At 35.8% G+C, this 22,325-nt stretch overlaps 1 protein-coding gene across 3 annotated transcripts in view; it reads left to right on the forward strand.

The window, feature by feature from the left end:
- Nucleotides 1-22,325, forward strand: part of LOC113394841 (unconventional myosin-XVIIIa) — a 218,739-nt gene that overhangs the window by 58,785 nt on the left and 137,629 nt on the right. For all 3 annotated transcript variants that reach the window (XM_064218231.1, XM_064218232.1, XM_064218233.1), the window contains 3 exons: nt 19,969-20,151; nt 21,321-21,500; nt 22,162-22,286. In XM_064218231.1, coding sequence (XP_064074301.1) covers nt 19,969-20,151; nt 21,321-21,500; nt 22,162-22,286 — 488 coding nt within the window. The remainder of the gene's footprint in view (nt 1-19,968; nt 20,152-21,320; nt 21,501-22,161; nt 22,287-22,325) is intronic.

The raw sequence follows: 22,325 nt of genomic DNA on the forward strand, positions 1-22,325 counted from the left end.
ATAACCATTAGTCATGTCATGGTACTAACCGTTCCCGAACCGTTCACGAATTCGATGATCGATTTCGGTCACGGCGTCAAATCTCAAGGGAAAATATCTGCGCAGGAATATAATAGTGCTGTAATGTGTGCGCAAACGCAGATATTATTTATATGTATTGCAATCTGACTCGAGAGCAATACGGAAAGGTTCAGACGAAGGACCAATAGCTCGATGTGCCTTGCGTGGCACTGGAATGTTATGCCAGCATATGGAGATCCCTATAGTGCTAATCTGCTAGCTCTAGCCCGACGAGATAGTCAAGGTCGTTTTGATAACAACTATACAAATATTACATCGCTATGATAATTTACATTGACACAGTAACATATTATGACACGTAACATTATTATTTTTATATCAAGGAAGTTTTTTTATAGCAGATATTAATTTACAATACACACATTTTGTTTAAAACAACTAGTATCGGCCTACGGCTTTGTCCGCGACTGAGGGAAAAGGTGTCAGTGGCCGTTTCTGTACCTTCTTAATAACGTGTATGAAAAAATTACGATGAACGGTTATTGGGTTAAACCGTGAAAGCGTAACAAATAAAAAAAATTTCGCATTTAGTTAAATTTATCTGTACGGTGTTTATGTACTGAACTCCTACTAATAGGTTTCACTGATTTTGATGATTTTTTTAACTGCGTTGAATTGTACATGGTAGGCAGCGCTGCGATCTGGTCCAGATGCTTAGAAAATTATATTATTTAAATGTATTCCTTATTTTAACCATACGAATTTGGGCAGCTAGACTTCTATATAATCTTGTATTTAGTATTATTCTTGACTTGTTAACTAGTTACCGCCCGCGGCGAACCTCTTGTGTAAAGAGGTTGCAGGTATTAAAGTAACCTACGTGCTAATATAATTCGTATCCGATCAGAGTTATAAACGTCCATCCATACTAACTTTCACATTTATAATATTAGTAAGATATTTTAATCAATTTGTTTTATACAAAACCACTTAGAGTATTACGTACAGTGGAATGTAATTATATGTATTTATGAGAAGAATCTTTGAGTTCAACAGATGTCGAGAATAATTAGAAGGGCGTCATTTACTCTATTCTAAGGTCAGAATTAATGTCATGAATAATTTATCTCCTACACGCTAAATACATTTGTTGTTGCCAAACAAATATATTATTTTGTAGTTCAATTTCTGACAACATTGTACATGTTTTGTATTCGTGTTGTTGAATAAAAAAAGACTAATTTATTTATATTTTTTGTTACAGGTAATCTTCTTATGTCTATTTACGATCAAATCAAAAGCAACGTCGGTGAGTAAGCAAGTGATCCGGTCCCCGATGTGATCAGTAGCGACCGTACTATGAATGTTGATGTTTGAGTTTAATAGACTTCGATATCGTTTTTCCGAAAAAGTTGCCAGATACGTGTATGTAATTTTTCAAGGAAGAAGGTTTTAATATTATTGATTTAGACAGCGGCGGCGGCGTAGCGAGGCGGATTAAGAAAACGGTACGGGATTGCATTAAAAAAGGACGATCTATTTATATATTATATGCGTTTTGTGATATGTCGCTAAGAGTTGCGACTCAACAGTATAGAAATTGAAGATGGTCAAACTTTAGAGCTGAGATATGATTAGCACGCATGCATCTATCGTTGATTGCGAGTTCAAACCCAGGCAAGCACCGTTGAATTTTCACGAAACCTGCGTGAGTCTAATTTCAATCCTTTTCCTCTAAGCGAGAGGAAGCCTTAGCCCAGCTTTGAGACATTTACGTGCTTTGTTTCTTACTTATATTTTATATTGCTCCTCACCTACTGCTGCATCGCACCGCTATGCAGATGCACTTAGTTAAATCGCCGCCATAAATCACAAATATTATATAAAGCGCAACTAAAAGTAAAGGTGTCAATGTATGACTTCTTTGAAGTTCAACTGATCGCCACGACTGTTGATATTTACATAGGAAGGACAATGTCTGCGAATTTATAGTCTATTTTGTATTATAAATATTAGTGGTCATTTTTATTCGTATTCCGTACGTTTACGTATCGTTTTAAGTTTTAAATAAAGTTGGAAGATGGAACGGAGATGGACTGTTGTCTAATGGTTGATGGCAGAAAAAGCACATTTTGATTTCGTTTAGATTTGTATAGTAATAGTTCTGTTCATAGTTATAGTTCTGATACATGAGACGAAGACTGAACTGGTTTAGCTTTAGCTGTGATTACATCACGTGTCGATAAATATGCCACAAGTGCAGTGCATCTCGGACACTATCTAATCAGTTCAGCATCATCTGAAACTAACGTCTAATTAAAATCAATGAATTCGTAATCATTCCGCCGTACAATTAGAGCTGCAGTCGATCCCGTTGCATTCCTGTCAAGGTGTTTATAACTGGTTGTAATGATAGGGATCAGTTGGAACCATTGAGTAACGTTAAATACCGCTCGAGGTACGGGAAAAAACTACTCCGATATCCCGCGTAATTGGATGTTCGCTGGCTTAAAATGAGAGACAGGATTGGTAGCCACTGGGACTAGGATATGTGACTTTTAAAACCAATTCCTTTTAAAATAGAAGTATTACACCTACTTATTGATTGTCAAACGAAATAATACGACCCGTTCGGAAAAGAAAATACCCTAACCTGAGCGAAGAAACCGGCAAAAGAAACTTGGCGGATATTTTTTTCAATTTGCCGCTGTTTAAATCATCATTTATTCACGAATCAATGGTGTAACGATTTTTCAAGGTCAGAGTTGTTTGTTTATCTTTAATTCTCTTGCCATTGAAATCAGCTTTACAGACAGATACGCAACAATTGGATACTATTGGTGGTACGGCTTTGTGCAAGTCCGTCTGGGTCCGAACTACCCGCTCATTATTTACCATCGAAGAGCAATAAATAATTAGTATCGTTATGTTTCCGCTTAAAGTGTGTGTAAGCTAATCTAACTACAGGAAAAGGGTACATCACATCTTAGCCTTATACTCATATATATGTATAGTGCTCAAAATCTATTATTACAATATCAATTAGTGCTCAAAATTGGTTGTTTGTTCGATCGAGTTGGAACTTCGTACGGTTTTCTATTTTTTCATACAAGTTTTAGATATTATACCAGATATAATTATAGAAACAAATTTATCGAGACATTGCTTGATACGCGTGTTAGTTATAATAAATTTTAAAATTATATATATTAAATATTTAGTAGCAAGATATTAGTAATCCATCGCCACGCCTACACAGTGACTTTTGAAATTGCAACTCGCTCCTAATGTAGCAATCACATAGTCGATACCCTTACATCTATTGTTGTTATATCATGTAGTTAATTTTAAAGATGTCTGTATGCACGCAGAACTAGTTATGACCGGAAATACCGTTTAAAGTAATTTTTGAAAAAATAATTTATATAGGGATAGAGATATTTGATTTATTTCGTCGGTTACCAAAGTAAATCAGCAAAAGAGTTTTGAGGGAACAATTCATTTACATAAAAGTTTTCTCCAAATCCTGCCGCATATACGAACGAAGCCGCGGTCGCAATCTAGTGATTTATAAATCCTACAAGACATTTTGCTATTTATGAGATCTATTGTCCTTCAATGTCACAATTCGCTTCGCAGTTCTTCGTGGAAGTATCGTCCATTGTTGACGTGTTTTGTTTTCAATATAACGCTTGATTTTGAATCCTTGAACGTTAACATAAGCGACGGGTACGTGGACGATTTAATATGTTTCTGACGTTACTACAGGTAAATCTAAATAAAAGATGATGTTGTTAAGTATCAAATTTGAATAATACGTCTATTTAATATAAAGGTATGGTTGCAACTAAACATACATTTCAATCTTAAAAGGTTTTAAGACTGATTGGCTCGTAGTAGGACTTTGTACTCTCTAGATCACTCATCACTTATTCTACCTTCGAAAAGCAGGTTCTTCTTCGAATTAAAAAAGTAAGCAAATAGTTTTATGACGAAACGAAGGTCGCCTTCGAATTGTCAGGTCAAGGTCACCTTCAATTGACATGGCTTATTATTTAAGGTGTGCTTTGTTGAGTCAGTAATGATAACCTATTTTGAATCCATAATTAATACCAAAAATTAGTTTAGATATCCACAAATTATAACATATAAATCCAAGGTCAAAGTGTTTTATTTATCCTTACGCCTATCCTGCCATTGAAATTGACTCTAGGCACATTACCAACAAATATTTAGAGTTGAAAGACAGAATTGACTGTACATTTCATTATTTCTTGCCCTTTGGTGACGGAACAAGAACCAACCATGTCATGTTAATTTACTTGGTTTTAAGGCTTTGTACGCCGTCTGGGTAGGTACCACCCATTGGTAGGTATTCTGCTGCTAAAGAGCACTTCATATTATTATTGTATTCCGATTTTAAAGGTGAGTGAGCCAGTGTAACTACAGGCATAAGGTACGTCCCTTAATCCCAAGTCAATCTTAGTTCCCAAGATTGCGTATTGGCCATTGGAGACTATGCGTCTATGGGAGATGTTGACCATTGATCACGTGTCCCATTTGCCGGTCGGTCTACCTATTACATCAAAAATAATACTAAAAAGGTCGATCCATTTTCTCGTGTTCCTCAGAAATGGAATATCCCTGCCTAGTCCTCATGTAATGTTACGTTATGGTCTGCTGTGTATATAACGTACTTTCTCCGTCTATTTCATTATATAAATAATGGAAATGATTTAAGCATTCAATCTGCGAGTTAAATCGATCGCAATGAACGAGATTGATACCGTGAGATGAGTGGCTAAGATTTGAGTGAGTCAGTCTATTAGCTTCAGTGTATTTTGAGTGTTCGTATTGCATTATCTAGACGCTTCCTTAGAATGCAATATTGATGGGCTTCTGTTTATTTTGGATTCGAGTGGTTGTTGTTATTTCGTAGATGTTTATTGAAATTAAACACGTCTTGATCGTTTTGTTTGAAGTTGAAAAGGTATTTAATTTTTTCTTATCTATTTTGTACTATATTTATTTTTAACATATAAATGTGACCTAATCCTATTTAATGTTTGGTTGTTTAAAATATCGGCGGTGACCATAAATGGGCGAGGAATAATATCATTTAAAACGAAATTATTGTTTTAGCATTTAGTAATGTCCATGATGTAACTAGCGATAGTTCAAAATAAGTCATAAAATTACTTGCGCCCAAAACCAGTTGGACTGGCTCGTGAGTGAGGTATCGAGCAATGAGGTATTGTCAATATGTCAGCAGTTCCGCGTAAGTTGACAGATAACTTTGCAGAGTCCGTTTCGAAATAGAACTTGCGAGATATCATCATCATATTTATTATGTTTGTTGAATATGACCTTAAGATTATAAGGCAGTTCTTACTTAGCGTCAGAAACGCTTTATTTTAATCGTTGCACACAAAAACGTTGCACTAAAATAATACATTAATCGCACCTAAATTAATTCAATTTTTAAAATTTGATATATTCTAAACTAAAACGTCTCTGATTTCTACGAAGCGTATTTAAATGTTTTTTTGTCGATCTGTGCACCGCTGCGGGTCACCAGCTCGTTTACGGAAGATGCACGGAACGGATAGAGGAAATGAGGGTTGCATACTGCGATTCAGAATACAAATCCATGCGTTATAACTTTACCGAACGCACTGTGGGCACGTAGCGGATCGCTTCCTATTATATAAAAAAGTTCATTAATGATTCACTTCACATGGATTAGGTAAATATATAACTTTTTTTTATTTGTTTCATTTATGTGTTTTATCTCAAAATCTTAACGATTTAAAATCTATTTTTATATTTTCAGATATTGTAAAATTCTAGCGGTTGTTAAATTTTTAATACGGGAAATAAAATTACTGAAAATAGGTAACAGGAACTGGGGGTTACTACTACACCTTTGTATAGAAAAAATGTTTGTAATGTTGTAAAATGTTATCGTAGGACGATAAAGTTTTAACGGGACGTGGTTATTCAATAAAACAAGCGATATAAGACTGTCGTTTATGATGTTAGTTAAACTATTTAATATGTATTTAATAGTCAGGCAAAAAGTACTTAAATTCATATAACATATACTCATCTAACCAATTTGTGGATAGTGATCAACAATCAAAACAATTGAATAAACCCGTGAGAGTAAAATAGTCTGTATAATATTTAAGACTAAATTTGAAGTAATCTCGACAGCTTAAAAACATCAGACAGAAATAAAAGTTCTTTTTAAATGTGTGTGATTCTAAAAACGGCCGCGCCATGGTTTATTACGTTGGAATGCTCACGCGTCCACGCTTCCTGCCTTAAACTAATAAGTATTCTATAGGCGATAAGTCCGTGCCGGGATTAGCTATGCACAAATAATAATGAGCAGTTTATATACTCTGCGTATGAAACGACCTGTAGGTGTCAAAGTTATACGATTATAATAACATTTAGTTACTCAATTAACTATTTATATTAAATGACGAAGAGTGCAACTCGGTACTTATGATGCCCTGACCGCTTCAGATTTCGGCGGCCAACCTCAAGGGAGACAAGCCAGCAGGACAAAAGTACCTTCTATTCCCTTACTCTCATAATCCGATGGGATGGCAAGAGTTCAGGTTGCCTATCCACTAAACTGAGGAGGCGATCAGTACTTAAAAAATAAATCGTGCACAATGTATTTACAAGCATTTAGATTACATTACATTTTACATTAACAGCCTGTAAATTTCCCACTGCTGGGCTAAGGCCTCCTATCCCTTCAAGGAGAAGGTATGGAGCATGTTCCACCACGCTGCTTCAATGCGGGTTGGTGGAATACACATGTGGCAGAATTTCGTTGAAATTAGACACATGCAGATTTCCTCAAGATATTTTCCTTCACCGCCGAGCACGAGATGAATTATAAACACGAATTAAGCACATGAATTTTGAAAATTCAGTGGTGCTTGCCTGGGTTTGAACCCGAAATCATCGGTTAAGATGCACGCGTTCTAACCACTGGGCCATCTCGGCTCCTAACCACTGGGCCATCTCTCATCATATTTTTTATACATCATGTTTTATTTTTAATTAGGTTAAATTGTAAACATGATTTATTTTATAAATAAAACATTTAAAATTTAAATTATAACATAAATAAAATTACAAAAGTAACGCAAATTATATATTGTACGTCTTTCTCAAAAGAAACTTTATCGTGTTTTCTTTGATACGATCTACCGAAAACCGCTTCATAACTTAAGTTACAACTATTGCCTTTTTTATGAACTTAAAAACCACCTCAACCGTATTTTGCATAAGAATCACCAACGAGAGATCCGTATCAAGTTATTAAATCTCAAAAGTAATGGATCGGAGATGTGTCATAAATATAAACTGTTAGTTTCTAGGATGCCCGCGGTTTCGCGTGTTAGGGGGAGGGGGGAATTTTATAATGATCGGTTAAATAATTAACTCGTGAAGCATAACAGTTAAATAATCTTTCGCATTTATTAAACAGACTGTTCTATATAAAAAAAAATAGTTCAAAGAGACCATGCAATTATCTTTTTTATTAATATTCGTATTAATTGTACAGTTTTAGTTCTTCGTTTCAAATTTTATGCCTCAAAACGTAGACGCAAAGTCTCACTATACTCTCCGGTCGTATCGAATCGTATTGGAACTGTGATATTTTTTTTTTATGATAAAGGAAGTGTGACCAGTTACCGACAGGTAAACCAACCAGGAAACCACCGCCTATAAACAATGGCACTGTAAGACATATTAACCATTCCTTACATCACCAATACGCCACCAACCTTGGGAACTACGATGTTATGTCCCTTGTGCCTGTAGGCTGTAGTTACACTGGCTCACTCACCCTTCAAATTGGAGGACAATAATACTGAGTACTGCTGTTTGGCGGTGGAATATCTGATGACCCACACGGGCTTGCACAAAGCCTACCACCAGGTTAGACATTAGGACGCTGTCAAATTAGACGATTTATGTCGGACTGCTGACGTACAGCTAATTGTGTTTACTGTCCAGGGGCAGCAATATAAATAATCCGTGGCTCGACAGAAGGCAAGTGTAAGTGAAAATCACTAAAACACATTCGGCACCCGTATTGCCATACAAGTTAGACGGTTTATGCCTTCGTTCTACCGTCCTGCTGCAGTACGACGCTCGCGCATAAATCAAGTGGCTCGATCCTGCCCCAAATTAGATAACGTCCTAATGGGATCTTGGTTGGTTTGATGTGGTCGTCAGGCTTCGTCTTGCGAGCCCTTCTGGGTACGTACCGCCCGATCATCATATATCCTAGATCAAATATCAATATATATTACAATGTATTATGGGTGGGTGGTACATGTCCAGACGTGTTTGCACAAAGTCAATAAAAAATATTTTTTCCCACAAACGACTCGTATCGTTCAATGTCAAGACATCTCTACGCGGTGGTTTAATCACACCTTTCATCGCGATTTAAAACAATTAAGTCATAATTGAATACTAGTCGAGTTAATGATGGCCATAGCGAGGTACTAGTATTTATATGGTCACCATGCGACTGATTTCTAATGTCGTAACGACCTTGCCGTGACGAGAGAAATTTTATGTTCCCTCTATATTACAAAAAATATATGTTTTTATATATGTTTTTTTTTTAAATGTCTCAATATAATTGTTCTATAAACAGTAGCATTTAAAAAATATTTTTTTTTATTGGTTTATGGACTGGTTGCATAGATTGTTTAAATTTAGTTAAGTAATAGCTTGAATATTATTCATTGGAGGACTCAGGAGGAATTGATAAGAGAAGAGCTGGAGTTTATTTCGCTACGCTGATTCAAAGTGAGCTGTGGATATGTATGTATATGCTAATATTGTAGCGAGTATTACTCTATCCGTCTGTGTCTCTTCCACAGCCAAACCTCTGAACCGAACTTGATGAAATTTGGTACGAAGCAATCTTGTACTCCTAGGAAATTCGTATACTACTTTATGCATAATACCTTACGAAACCCTCCAACGCGAGCGAAGCCACGAACGACAACAAGTATAATATAAAATAAAGAATCATAAATTTAAAGTTCCATATCAAACAGTTCCGAAGTTCTAATGTTAATCGGGAACAAATAAAATAAGCTAGTTTTAATATTAGTACGATTAGGTGAGTCCTTGTCAATAGTTACGATGAGGCAACCGACATGAGGCTGCACTGAGCGCCGCCAGAGGACTTGGCACCTTTTTCTTAATAATACATCTCGTAAAGAATATCAATAACGTCACATAGCGCCTCTCCGTTTACAATTGTCGAAGTGAAATAAAAATAACTTACAATAAATTCACATTTCAGTGCTAATTTATTTAAATTTCTTTGTGAATTGAATACGTTTTGTAATATATATGGCTCAGTAAACGTATATTCAATGATTGTATTATGATATTGCTTCTGTAGGAGGACCTGTGATGTGATTAGCATTGTATTAAATTTGTGATTCTCGATATTTCTGTCTCTCTCTGTTCACATGCCGGTCAGGGGTCACTCTCTCGACGTTTTGAAATTGCGTAGGTACTCGTGTAACGTTTTAGACCTTGTAGTCTTTCATAGTTCACGTTGGTTTTATAATTATAACGGACCTTTTTGTTTGGTAATGCTTTTTAAATATTATTTTGATAGGTATACGTAATTACATTTTTTGTGACAATTATATTTGATTGGTTATCGTGTAATACAAAATAATGTTGCCATAGGTGCTTGGCCATATAAATGTATGGTAGTGCTTAAGTTACATGCGTCACTAGATTCATCGCATGTTACCTTAAATATATTTTGTATATATAGGTTTGATCATTGCGTAGTATGTACATTATATACAGTATATGGACGAACGATCCCACTCACCCGTGTGTCGATTAAAGATATTGACCTTCCCGTTGGGTTCTGCTGCAGTTATGTAGAACGGTCAACAAAACGTTTTTTATTTGTTTATGATTTTAAGAACGGAGATCGACTGAGGCTTTTTATGGTAAAGGTGAGCGGAAAAACAAATGGGCCACCGATGGTAAGTGGTCACCACTGCCCATAGACAATAGCACTGCGAGAAATATTAACCATTCCTAACATCGCTAATGCATAACCAACCTTGTCTGTAGTTAGACTGGCTCACTCGCCCTGCAAACCAGAACACAACAATACTAGGTACTGCTATTTGGCGGTACCTACCCAGACGGGCTAGCACAAAACCGTACCACCAAGAGAACTGGCTGTCTTGTTGAGGTTAATCTGACTTTATGATTTATGTCTTGATTGTTTAGATAAACTTCGTTAAGAAACCAGCTAGCTAGCCACGCATACCAACTGGCATGGAACACAGCGTGGTTCAATTATTTCGAAACCTACATATAAGGATAGGACTCTTCGCCCAACATTGGGATATTAACGGTACACATTACAATTGTAAATAAATAACACAAAATTCTATTTAGACCGTTGAAAGCGTTGATGGCGTTGCGATAATGTTGTACGTGCTTAAATATTCTCCTAACCTTAATAAATAAGGCCCGTTTCAGTGTCCAGATTCCTGATAGGTGCAAGAACAGAAATCCGGTTGTTATTTAGTACTTGTGTCAACGCTGTTGACTGTCAGCGTTTTGTATCCATTGTTGAAATGTTAAAGTGGGCCACAAGTTGACAACGCCGTAATAAATGTACTATTCGATAAATGCTGAAACACGCCTGTGAAATGTCTTGTACTAGGGCGATATCTTATTTAGTTATTGTTAGATTTATATTTATAAACAATTCATTATGATTTAGACAATACGGCTAAAGACAATCACGTGACGATAGGATTTGGCTCTGATATATTTTTGAAGATGTCTTCGACTTTCGGTATCATGGTTTGATTCATAAATTCAAATCATTTGATAAAGAAGGCATATTATTAAACACAAAAGATTATATAGATGTTAAAAAAGCGTGGAGTTAATACCTATTGACTTCCAGGCAGGTTATATTACTTATATATATAATTGTATTTAACTAACGTGACTTTGTATTTTTTAATGTTGAAAAAGAGTAAGTACTGAGTATCTGCATTCCGAACCGGTGGTAGCTTCAATAAATATAGTTTGTTAAATGACGATTCAAAAGTGCTTGTAAATGCCTTCTTAAATAAAGTATATTTTGATTTTGATTAGACGGGAAATCCTATTCGACCGGAAAGAGGTTGGTGTACATTACCTGCCAGACTGTTACTTAGAATTTGACGGCAGAAAAACCTTAAACTAATGATTATTATGGCACTGGATTTGCGGCCTGACGAGCTAGTTACTGTAACAACGATACAGTCAGTATTTCAGATATATATTTCGGTATTTATCATTATTGTCAGGCCAGTTTTTTATGACGGCAAGAAATAGGATCTGGTTGAACTTTTGGGTGGAATTTTAAGTACCGTTTTGGGACCTGCCAACACGCTTTGATTGAAGCGATAGTACTTATTGTACTATTGAGTGCGATTAACACGATAAAATCCCTAACTCGGTTCTTACGAAACCTTCGGGTCACAATGGGGTGGTTGTATTGTGCCGGAAACAACATATGTTATTGTGTGTGTTTATTCATATATGAATTTTATGAGCGTATTATGTAAATTTTGATTGATGACATCTTGGGCGGGCAGAGGTCGGGGTTAGACGAGAACCGTTCTATTCGACACGGTTCGTTTGATATGTACCTTTTTCGTTGTAACGCCGACATGACACGGCCTGGTTAGGTCGTAGCTCTTGAACTTTGTATGGAAAGAACATAGCGACAGAAAGTTAATTAACAATAAAATTAAACGAATGTGTGCCGAATTGGTGCAGTGGATATTAATCGTTAATATATAAGACCATAGATCTTCTTCGCGCTGTAGACGAAGACACACTGCCACCTGATGGTAAGTGGTCACAACTGCCCATATGCATCGGAAAGAAATATTAATCATTCCTCATATCACCAATGCCTGTAGTTACACTGACTCACTAACTCTTTAAACTGTAATTGTAGAATATACGACGAATAGGTGGTTCCTAACTAGACGAGCCTGTACATAGACCTACCACCAATTGAAGCTCGATTTTTACCAGGCAACCTTTGGCCAGTATTGATATAGAGCCGTTCAATATACATATTTTCTTTTTTTTTTTTCGCTGGAAAAACGCGTTACGCGTTTCCCCCACGTGGAAGTGGGGGATATGTGGGACTCGCCGGTAACCAAGATGTTGGCGGCACACCGGAATACCCACTTAAAACCAGCGGTACCCTCTCCGTCTCATCGGTGAGCGCCATGGGATCGCTTTCGCGTGCTACCGTGACGCCCTAGCCATTCAATATACCTGCCTCAAAACAAAAAAAATCTTTACATGTTTGTTGATTACATGATCGTTCCACCAGCCCCTAAGTTATTTAATTAAAAAACTTAGCAGAACCAATCAAAAACATTATCATTTGAAACGCAATATAAAGCTACATTATTGTTGTCACGTATAAAAACATTTAATATCAATGAGGTGAGCGTTCCTATGACAATGTTAACAGTTTAAAGAGAATATATTTTAGGGCGAGAAGATTAACGACTTCGTTTAACTACACTTAGCAGGTGTTTTAGACCAACGGCTATGAATATTTGACCTACTAAACACACTTGTTGAGTCTTATCGTAAACGGACAACGATAGTTTCAAATGCAATACATTTTTAAACACATCAAATATAAAAACATCTAAAAATGTTATTATAGTATAAAAATAAATCTCGACAGACGTCCTGCGTGAGTTCCTGTTAAAGGTTGTCCAGGTGTTCCAAACTGTTCACCAGGTACTCCAAATAATATTTGTGTTACTTTTGCCTTAGTATTATGTATTATAGTTACATTGAGAATAGTGTGTCTTCTAAAATCCAGTCTTATTCATTTGTTATTATATTTATATTAGGTTATAATATTAATATAACAAAATTAGGTTGACGACCTCCGTGGTCGAGTAGTGTGTACACCGGTTTTCATGGGTACGCCACTCCGAGGTCCCGGGTTCGATTCCCGACCGAGTCGATGTAGAAAAAGTTCATTAGTTTTCTATGTTTTCTTGGGTCTATTATTATTTATTAGGTTATAATAAATATATAGTTTTAAGTGTATTTAATATCAAAGAATAATTAGATCAATCATGAAGCACTACCGTTTTGAGTCAGTTCGTACGCTCTTTTAGTAGAATTAAATTAATAATTAAAATATATGCCAAGATTAAAACAACAGATTAAAAAAAAAACTCGAAGAAAAAAAATAATGATAGTACATAATGTGTCATCTACTGTCGGATAAATAGTATTACACCGTAAACATATAATTGAGTTTAATGAGATTTACTCCATGTAGGTACGCGTTGGTTTTCAATAGGCGATATGTTAAAAACGTTTCCTGGTGCGCATGCGCGGCCCGTGTGGGTGATATATACCAGTTACAAGCACTGCGCAACGAACGCGAGTAATAATACATATCATTTGAATAAATAATGTCTATAATCGCAGTATTAAAGAGAATACTTGGTTGGCTGAAGATGCTGTACCTGAGATTAGTATGGAGAAATGACGTTTACGTGACGGCTTCCAATGGAGTGCCAATTGAACCTAAGATTCAAGAAGATTCCACGGGCGGAAATGTTTTGCGCCAAAATGTACTGTTCTCTGTACAAAAGACTTTTGAAGGAAAATCCTTGGTGAAAAAGGCAGGTATGCTTTAGGATTACTTTAACTTTATTATCTGTGGGATGCAAGTTGACGTAGTAGATAGAATACACTGATCGGTATTTGAATATTTAATTTCCGAACAAGCGTATATTTTTTTTTATTGGTTAATTATTTCTCTCAAGACGGTATTGGGAAGATTATTCCGAATCTCTAAACTATAGCAATGAGAATAAGAATTTACTATAGACTATAGACCAGCGGTTCTTCAATTAACTTCTGAGGAACTCGAGAGTTTCACGTTGATCGCGATAGTTTTTATAAATAACAGAATTTAATTTGATTGGTTATGGTATAATTATCTATTAAAACGCAAACTTTTTACCGGATTATTTTTTAATTAACATTTTATTTGTCATTATTAAAGCAATTGATATATGAAAAAATACATTAATTATTTCATGATCCTAATAACTTAGGAACCGCTGTTATAGAGACAGTAAAAACATCGTTAAAACAAACATCGTCATATTGATTTTTTAATAGAATAGATTGGTTGGCTAAGCCGTGTGCTTCTGGCAGTGTGGAATACCGCCACCGCATTTCAACCCGAGCCTTGATGGCCCAGTGGTTAGAACGCGTGCATCAAAACCGACGATTGCGGGTTCAAATCCAGGCAAGCAGGTCTTGTCAATTTACTGACCACCACTGAATTTTCATGTGCTTAATTTGTGTTATAATTCATCTCGTGCTCGGCGGTGAAGGATAACATCGTGAGGAAACATGCATGTGTCTAATTACAATGAAATTCTGCCGCATGTGTATCCACCAACCCGCTTTGGAACAGTGGTGGAATATGCTCCAAACCTTCTCCTCAAAGGGAGAGGAGGCCTTAGCCCAGCAGTAGGAAATTTACAGGCTGTTAATGTACGTTAATGTATTTCAACCCGTGTTGTGAGGTCAGACTTTGTAATTTTTCTTTAATTCATCAATCGGACACCTTTGCCGTATGAAGTGTATACGTGTTAATTGTGGTCGGCGCCAAATACATGGGATACGGACAAGCGATTGGTGATATTTCCGAATAAATTTATGCTTTTAGTTTTAATAAACGATATTTTAATAATAGAACCGGAACATGTTACTAAGAATCAAGGATTTTCTTTTAAAGGTCATTGTCAAACCCTCATAGTTCGACTATATGATCAAAGTTGAAACTACTTTTGAATATATGATAAATGAATGAAGAATATCTGCCAATTTAGCTGCAACCAAAATATTTTCAATTAAAAAGAAGTACCTCTACATAAACGTTCAATTTCAAAGAAGTATACATAAACGTATGTATATAATTAATTCGTTGCTTCTTGTTGCAATTCGGTTGGTGGTAAGTGGTCACCACCACCACTAAATAGGCATGGCATTGGCATTGTAAGAAATATTAAGAAATCCTTGCATCGCCAATGCGCCTCTAACATTACTTTAGAAGTTAATAAGTACGTTAACTCTTGTGCCTGTAATTACACTGACTCACTCGAACTTCAAAGCTGAACATAAAAGTATTAAGTACTTCATACGCTATGTTTTCCACTACCGCGATTCGTGTACATTATCTACAATTAAACAACCTTTTACATATAACATACTAATTAAGTAATTATATTTCCTCATTACTCAAAACTCATTTAAATATCCTGGTTTACTCGCTATGGTATAATTTATATGATATTAAATGTCGCCGTTAATGGTTGTGTTGTTTCGCTACACGTATTGCCTTTTTTTTTTAAATTAATTGCGATTTTTTTTTTGTAAATCTACGAATATATTTATAACTGCGGCTTCGGGCGTTTGGAATTCATGGCTTTAATTGGTGAATTAATGGCTTTAAGAATAGTTTATAACCCTTTATCTCCAGTGTGATGTGAGAAGGTAAAAAAGTAGCTAATGTCCTCGATGTTCGGATTAATCTCGACTGCTGAATTTCACCTTCGAACATCTCGTCAAAATTCCAAGTATCACCCGCATCCCCTAGATGTCCGAAAATCCACAACAGCGCGATTTTTAAGACATTTTCTGCCTCGCACAAGCACTCTGTGGAACCAGCTTTCGCCGGTGGTTTTTCCGAACCGATACGACTTGGGAACCTTCAAGAAAAGAGCGTATTCCTTTCTTAAAGGCCGGCAACGCACCTGCAAGCCCCCCGGTGTTGCAGATGTCCAGGGGCGGTGGTAGTCAAATAAAAAAAACAAAATTTCATCAAAATCGATCAATCGATCACTAGTTTAGCCGTGAAATCGTAACAACCAGACTATATATACTAATATTCATTTTAATTTTATTTGTATATTATCAATTTATCAGTGACACCTGACAGATTTTTTTAGTAACAGTACCCATGTATATGGACAATGGTGTTCACCATTTACCACTTAAACATAATTTCGTTGTTTTAAAATTGGAATACAATCAGTGACCTAATTACCGTTAGCAAGTAAAGTATCGAGTATACGACTCAGAATTTCGATTTTTATATAACGTTTATTGGTCGTAGGGCTTCAAGCAAGTCCGCCTGGGTAGGTACCATCAACCCATCAGATTTTCTTTCGACAAACAGCAATACTTATCATTGCTGTTCCGGATGGCACAAGGGACATAACTCTCAGTTCTCAGAGTCGGTGATGCATTGTCTATGGAACGTTTAAATGTCCTCTGATCTTGGGTTGTCGGGTTGGAGCTTCGGTTAAAGATCACGTGTTTTGATCACATTTTCTATATTTAAAATTTCGCTCGCTGCAAAACCACGTGTATACTTAAGCGGTTTCGTATCTATTTTTGTTGACCAACATACTATTTATGTTATTGTTTACATTACATAAAAAAATATAAGTAAATTTGTAGCTATCTTTAGTTTCTTTTGAAACATTACTTTGCACTTAATAAATACACCAGTACACAGAATATTTATTTATTATTTGTTTTATTTTATAAATATTATAGTCCTGAAGTTAAATATCCAATTCACAAAAATCTCCTATTCTCATTTCATGCGAGAGTCTCTCTTATTTTTTTAATAATCATTTTGCGCGGGAAAACATCTTGTATTATTTTTTAAAGCCATACGAATGACGTTCTGAAATCGATTACACTTTTATGAAATCAGATACAATAACAAAATATGAGTTTATTAAATATATAATTATAATATAAATGTAACTACATAAATAAGTATTTCTAGCACACTGTTGTGGTCTGGTTGAAAGGATTAGTAAGCCAGTTACAGGCATGAGAGACACCACCTTCAATGTTACCGTTGCTGGCAGCGCAACGATCGTTAGGATTGATTTATACTCCTTACGATGCCAGTGACTCCGGGCGAAGCTCCGGGTTCGGGGCATCAGGATCTTTATCATCAAACTGATCTGTCTGCCAAATACTTTTTTTGTAGAATATCATTTAAATATAGTGACTGTAGCGAGCGCAAGTTAGATTATAATGATGATATATTGTTAATTTTTATTTAATAGTTCGCGTTAAAATTTTTGACATACCTCCATAAATTATACATAAATTCGCGCATATTGAACAAGGTCGTCGAAACCAGTATATCGCGCGCGACGCATACTACTTCAACGCGTCTGTACTGTTGTAACTTGTAAATCAATGTGGAATCAAATAAGCCTTAGAAATGTAACCGAATGAAATATAAAGATATTTCTCATTCGTTTTTGCTTATAGCTTAATATTTTTATCGTAGATTTATAAAACACAATCTAGATTTAGCGCGCCGAACTTTATATTGAAGCAACAAAAGTGAATACAGAATCGTGCTCCATCTGCCTTTTGTTTATAAGCTGATATTATAGCTTTGGAACGAAGTTCTGTTACGCAACTTACAGCAGAGCGATCTAGCAGAATATCGTAAGGATTTTTTCCTTATGATTTTGCGTTATGGTCCTAGTGATCTATCTCTTTCTACGTGTCTCTGTCTTTTGTTTTTGTTTTAATTCATTTGCAATTGTTGTTTTTTTTTATAGTATCGGTAGGCGGACGAGCATATGGGCCACCTGATGGTAAGTGGTCACCATCGCCCATAGACAATGGCTCTGTAAGAAATATTAACCATTCCTTACATCACCAATGCGCCACGGAACACAACAATACCGAGTACTGCTGTTTGGCGGTAGAATATCTGATGAGTGGGTTGTACCTACCCAGACGGGCTTGCACAAAGCCCTACCACCAAGATTGTCATTTAATTATTCTCAAACGTTGTTAATAAATTTAATTCTGTCTGTTCTTGTTATACATAATATGTAGGGAAAGCAACTTCGCTCCAACCGGGTGTCCCACGACAACTCTTGTTTTTTTAGTTATGTCAATACTTACTATCCTACATATCCAAGTTACTGTTTCGTGTATACTTAACGGCTAAAGGCAAAGGCCATGCTGCCGTGTTCATTATTATGATCTGTAATTTTTTTCCGAGTTCCGTAAGATTATCTCAACGTGTTGTTGAATTATTTAATGATAATTTACTTTTTCATAATATGCTTTATCCATTATTTTTTTAATAGTCAAGATTAACATTATCAAGTAGGTATATTAAGACGTAGTAGAAACAAGAAACGACTCTTATGATGCGTGTTGAGCACGTAGGCGCCCCAACGTTAAACAGGAACAAGGGAACTAAGCCACCAGCACATCGAATACGGCACGGTGATATGCACAAGCGATCCCTTGACACCACCAGGAAAAACAGAATGGGTGTGGTTTTTTAGTGGGTATCCGGCGTAGTTGGCGCCGGTGAGTTTTACATTATTCCTGCTTACTGTGGACGAAAAGCATAAACGCGTTATTTTAGCGAGATAAAAAAAACATTAATAGAGTAATTTTTTTTTTATAGCGTTTCCTTTGGAATTCGCAGAGATATTTTTATTTACCTTAGCCACGAGGTCCTAAACCTAGAATGATTGAATTTTGTCCCCAAAGACATTGTTAACTTATATATCACATCGTAGCTAACAAAAATAAAACAAAATTCCTTATTATTCAGTAAATAATACACCTTGAATCGATTTGAGTGCCTGTTCCTATTTAATTTTAGCTTTTTAATGCTCAATTCTTTTACTGAGATAAATTAAGATTGAAAATACATAATAAATATATAAACGACCTCCGTGGTCGAGTAGTGTGTACACCTGTTTTCATGGGTACGCTACTCTGAGGTCCCGGGTTCGATTCCCGGCCGAGTCGATGTAGAAAAAGTTCATTAGTTTTCTATGTTGTCTTGGGTCTGGGTGTTTGTGGTACCGTCGTTACATCTGATTTTCCATAACACAAGTGCTTTAGCTACTCACATTGGGATCAGAGTATAATGTATGTGATGTTGTACAATATTTATTATTATTATTATGCCGTTCTAACTTTATATTCTTCACTAAGCCGTAGTATTATTGAATATGCTTCACCTCTATGGAATCTTACTTCTAAAATTCACGTTACTCGACTAGAAAGAATTCAAAAAGGATTTACAAAGTTTTTGGCATATAAAGATAGAAGCTGCCCATATCGTGCAGACTATTATACACGATTGAAACACTTCAAACTTGCCACACCGGAGAAGCGTAGGTCCAATCATGACTTAATGTTTCTGCATAAATTAGTCCATGGTTCAATAGAATATCCCAAGAACAGAAATAAGAAGAATAGAAATATCCCAAGAACGATTCCGGGTCACCCAATTCAAAGCACCTTCGCTATTCCTAGATTCCGTACAAATGTAGGGAAGTTTTCGCCTATGATCCGATATATGAGTGGTTACTATGATATCGCCTCTCATGACATTGATATATACAGCCATAACAGCCATAGACAGAAAAGATTAGACTCTTTGCTCAATTAGTGTCAAGATATTTTTTTTTTTGTTATATTTCTATTTTTTTTTAATTTGAAGTAATTTATTATTATTTTTTGTTCTTTCACATTTTTGTTTTTATTTTAAATATATATTAATGTAGGAGTGTAGTGTTTTGTTTTTTTGTTTTTTGTTATTTAAAATGTATAACGTAAACGCCTGTAGTGCTGTAACACACCGTACATGAATTTATTTCCTACTTTTTCTTAAAAATTTGTGAATATGCCGATGGTGTTTCGAAAATCTATAAATAAAATAAATTATTATAATTAATTATTAACTTCCAATGTTTTTCTTTCCAGGCAAAGTCTGAGGAGCTACTAGCATGCGAAAAGGAATGGCTGCAAGCTGGTCATATGTGGTTAGCTCATCGTGGTGGTTTCACTGCGGTGGTCAGAGAAGGCGACGCGGACGCGGGCAGGGCCAAGGTCCGGGTTCTGCAGACTGGCGAAGTGATCACCGTTGATGAGGATGACCTTGAAAAGGTAATTCGAGTGTTTGATAGATGTATAGTAATAAATCATTGTTATTACAAAGAAAAAAAAAAACTAAAAAAGTTGGACGCAAAAGTTTGTTTAAAAATAAAGGAATATAAAAAAATATCAGACATGTTAAATTTTATTTCTATTTTTCATATCTTTGAAGAACATGCAGGTAACTACTGAGGTTCTCATCGATTCGTATCGTATTCGTAAAAAATCTGCTTATTTTAGGCTAATATTGTAAGTGTCGAAATGTGCTCGTAAAAGCCTACGTGAATCAAGATTATTTTTGATTTAAATATTAATACGTACGTTTTATTACAATAAAACCATACTTAAATAACAATTTAAATATGGTCTGGACAGGAGTTCTCTTTGCTTAGAAATTATTAACTTATAAATGTTTTAAAATTTTATATTGACCTTCGAGGTCGTATAAAAACTAGTAACGTAAACATACATCATTATATGTCAAAGTAAATCAATAATTTTATGTTCTTTATGTTTTTTGTTTAAGGATGTATGTATTTGATAGACATTTCAAATAAAAAAAAAAATGTTACTGGTATACGTGGACTTACAAAGAGACCAGCTTTTGGTAAGTGGTAATCACCCACGGACATTGGCAAACACAACGATACTTGCTCTTTGGCGGCAGAGTAGCTGATGATAAAATCAGTTCTTAGCGTGTGTCTACGCCCTACAGTTACTAACTATAAGGTTACTATAGGGAACCGACCTGCCAAGTTTCAAATTTGTAGATGTTACAGTTTCTAAAATTTCGTTATTAATCAGTATTTCGCTTTTGTTTATAGATTCAAGTTAGTCCAAGCCTATATTATACTCGTCTTGTTAATAAAATAAAATAAATAAAAATAAATTTATTAACATGAAAAGTTTACATAGTCACAAAACATACAGTGGTCCCGCACTAGGCAAGCCTGTCTTGCGGGTACCAACTACCGGTTACAATTTCGTATGTTTAAATAAAATATTTAAATTAAAATTAAATTAAGATTAAATAAAAAGTTTAAAAAAAAGAGATAAATTGACTATATACATTTATTTTTATTCTTAACACACACTTATGTTGATGCAGTTTTGGAATTAACCCGTTAAGTGCTGTCGCGGTGCTTAGAATAATATCTATTTGCAATTTTTAATTTCCAAAGGCTAACCCCCCTCAACTGGAGCGATGTGAAGATATCGCCTCATTGCGCTGTTTAAACGAGTGCGGCGCTCTGCACGTACTGAGGTCGCGTTACGCCGCCGCCTTACCTCACGTCCGCGCTGGTCATGCTCTCCTGGTACTCGGACCGCCGAGGCGCACCACGCCTGTCTATACGGAGAAGGTAAGATATGTTAATGAACTTTTTATTTCGATAGTATCAGTTCGTATCCCACGTGATGGCTCGCGAGCAATTGGGCCAAAAAAAATCCGGAAAGCCAGCCAACAACAATTTGGTTCATTATACTCGTAAATGATCCATTTAGATGGATGGTTCATAAACCTATTTAGGAACATATGTGTATGAAAATAGATCATGTCGTATATAGATCTGTTCACTCACGAAGGTGCGCCCCTCTACATTAAATTATAGGCTTGTATAATTATGAGTGAGTGATACTCGTGCGTACAAGATGTCTTAGTGTGTGTGTGATAACTCAGAGTAAAGACAGCAAAAAAATACAATTTATTTATCTATTGTATTTGTGATCAGCGCACTCAAATACATTGTTGAGTTTATTAATATGAGTATAAATTAGCCGTGCCCTGAAGCCTCGTTAAGTTTTTATTGATTTTTATGAATCTCAGTAGGAAATATACAATGTAACTTAATGACAAAGTACCAGTAAAATTCGCCAGATTGGTTGGCGTCTATGATTATCGTTCCTAAGAGTCGTAGCGTTAAATTATTACCTGAGATGGACTTGCTCGAATATACATTAAATATACGTCCAGAATTGATAGCCATTCATGGTCAGATATAATTTAGGTATTTTATGTTTCAGGTGGCGGCCATGTTCCGAGGTTGTCGCATGGATGACATGCCGCCGCACGTTTTCGCCGCGGCCCAATCAGCTCACCGATCCATGCTGGCCTCCAGGCGTGATCGCGCTGTTGTGTTCCTAGGGAGGTGAGTGTGGTTTTCGTGAGATTCCGAAGAACTCCGTTG

Source organism: Vanessa tameamea, chromosome 21 (genome assembly GCF_037043105.1).
Source record: "Vanessa tameamea isolate UH-Manoa-2023 chromosome 21, ilVanTame1 primary haplotype, whole genome shotgun sequence".
NCBI lineage: Eukaryota > Metazoa > Arthropoda > Insecta > Lepidoptera > Nymphalidae > Vanessa > Vanessa tameamea.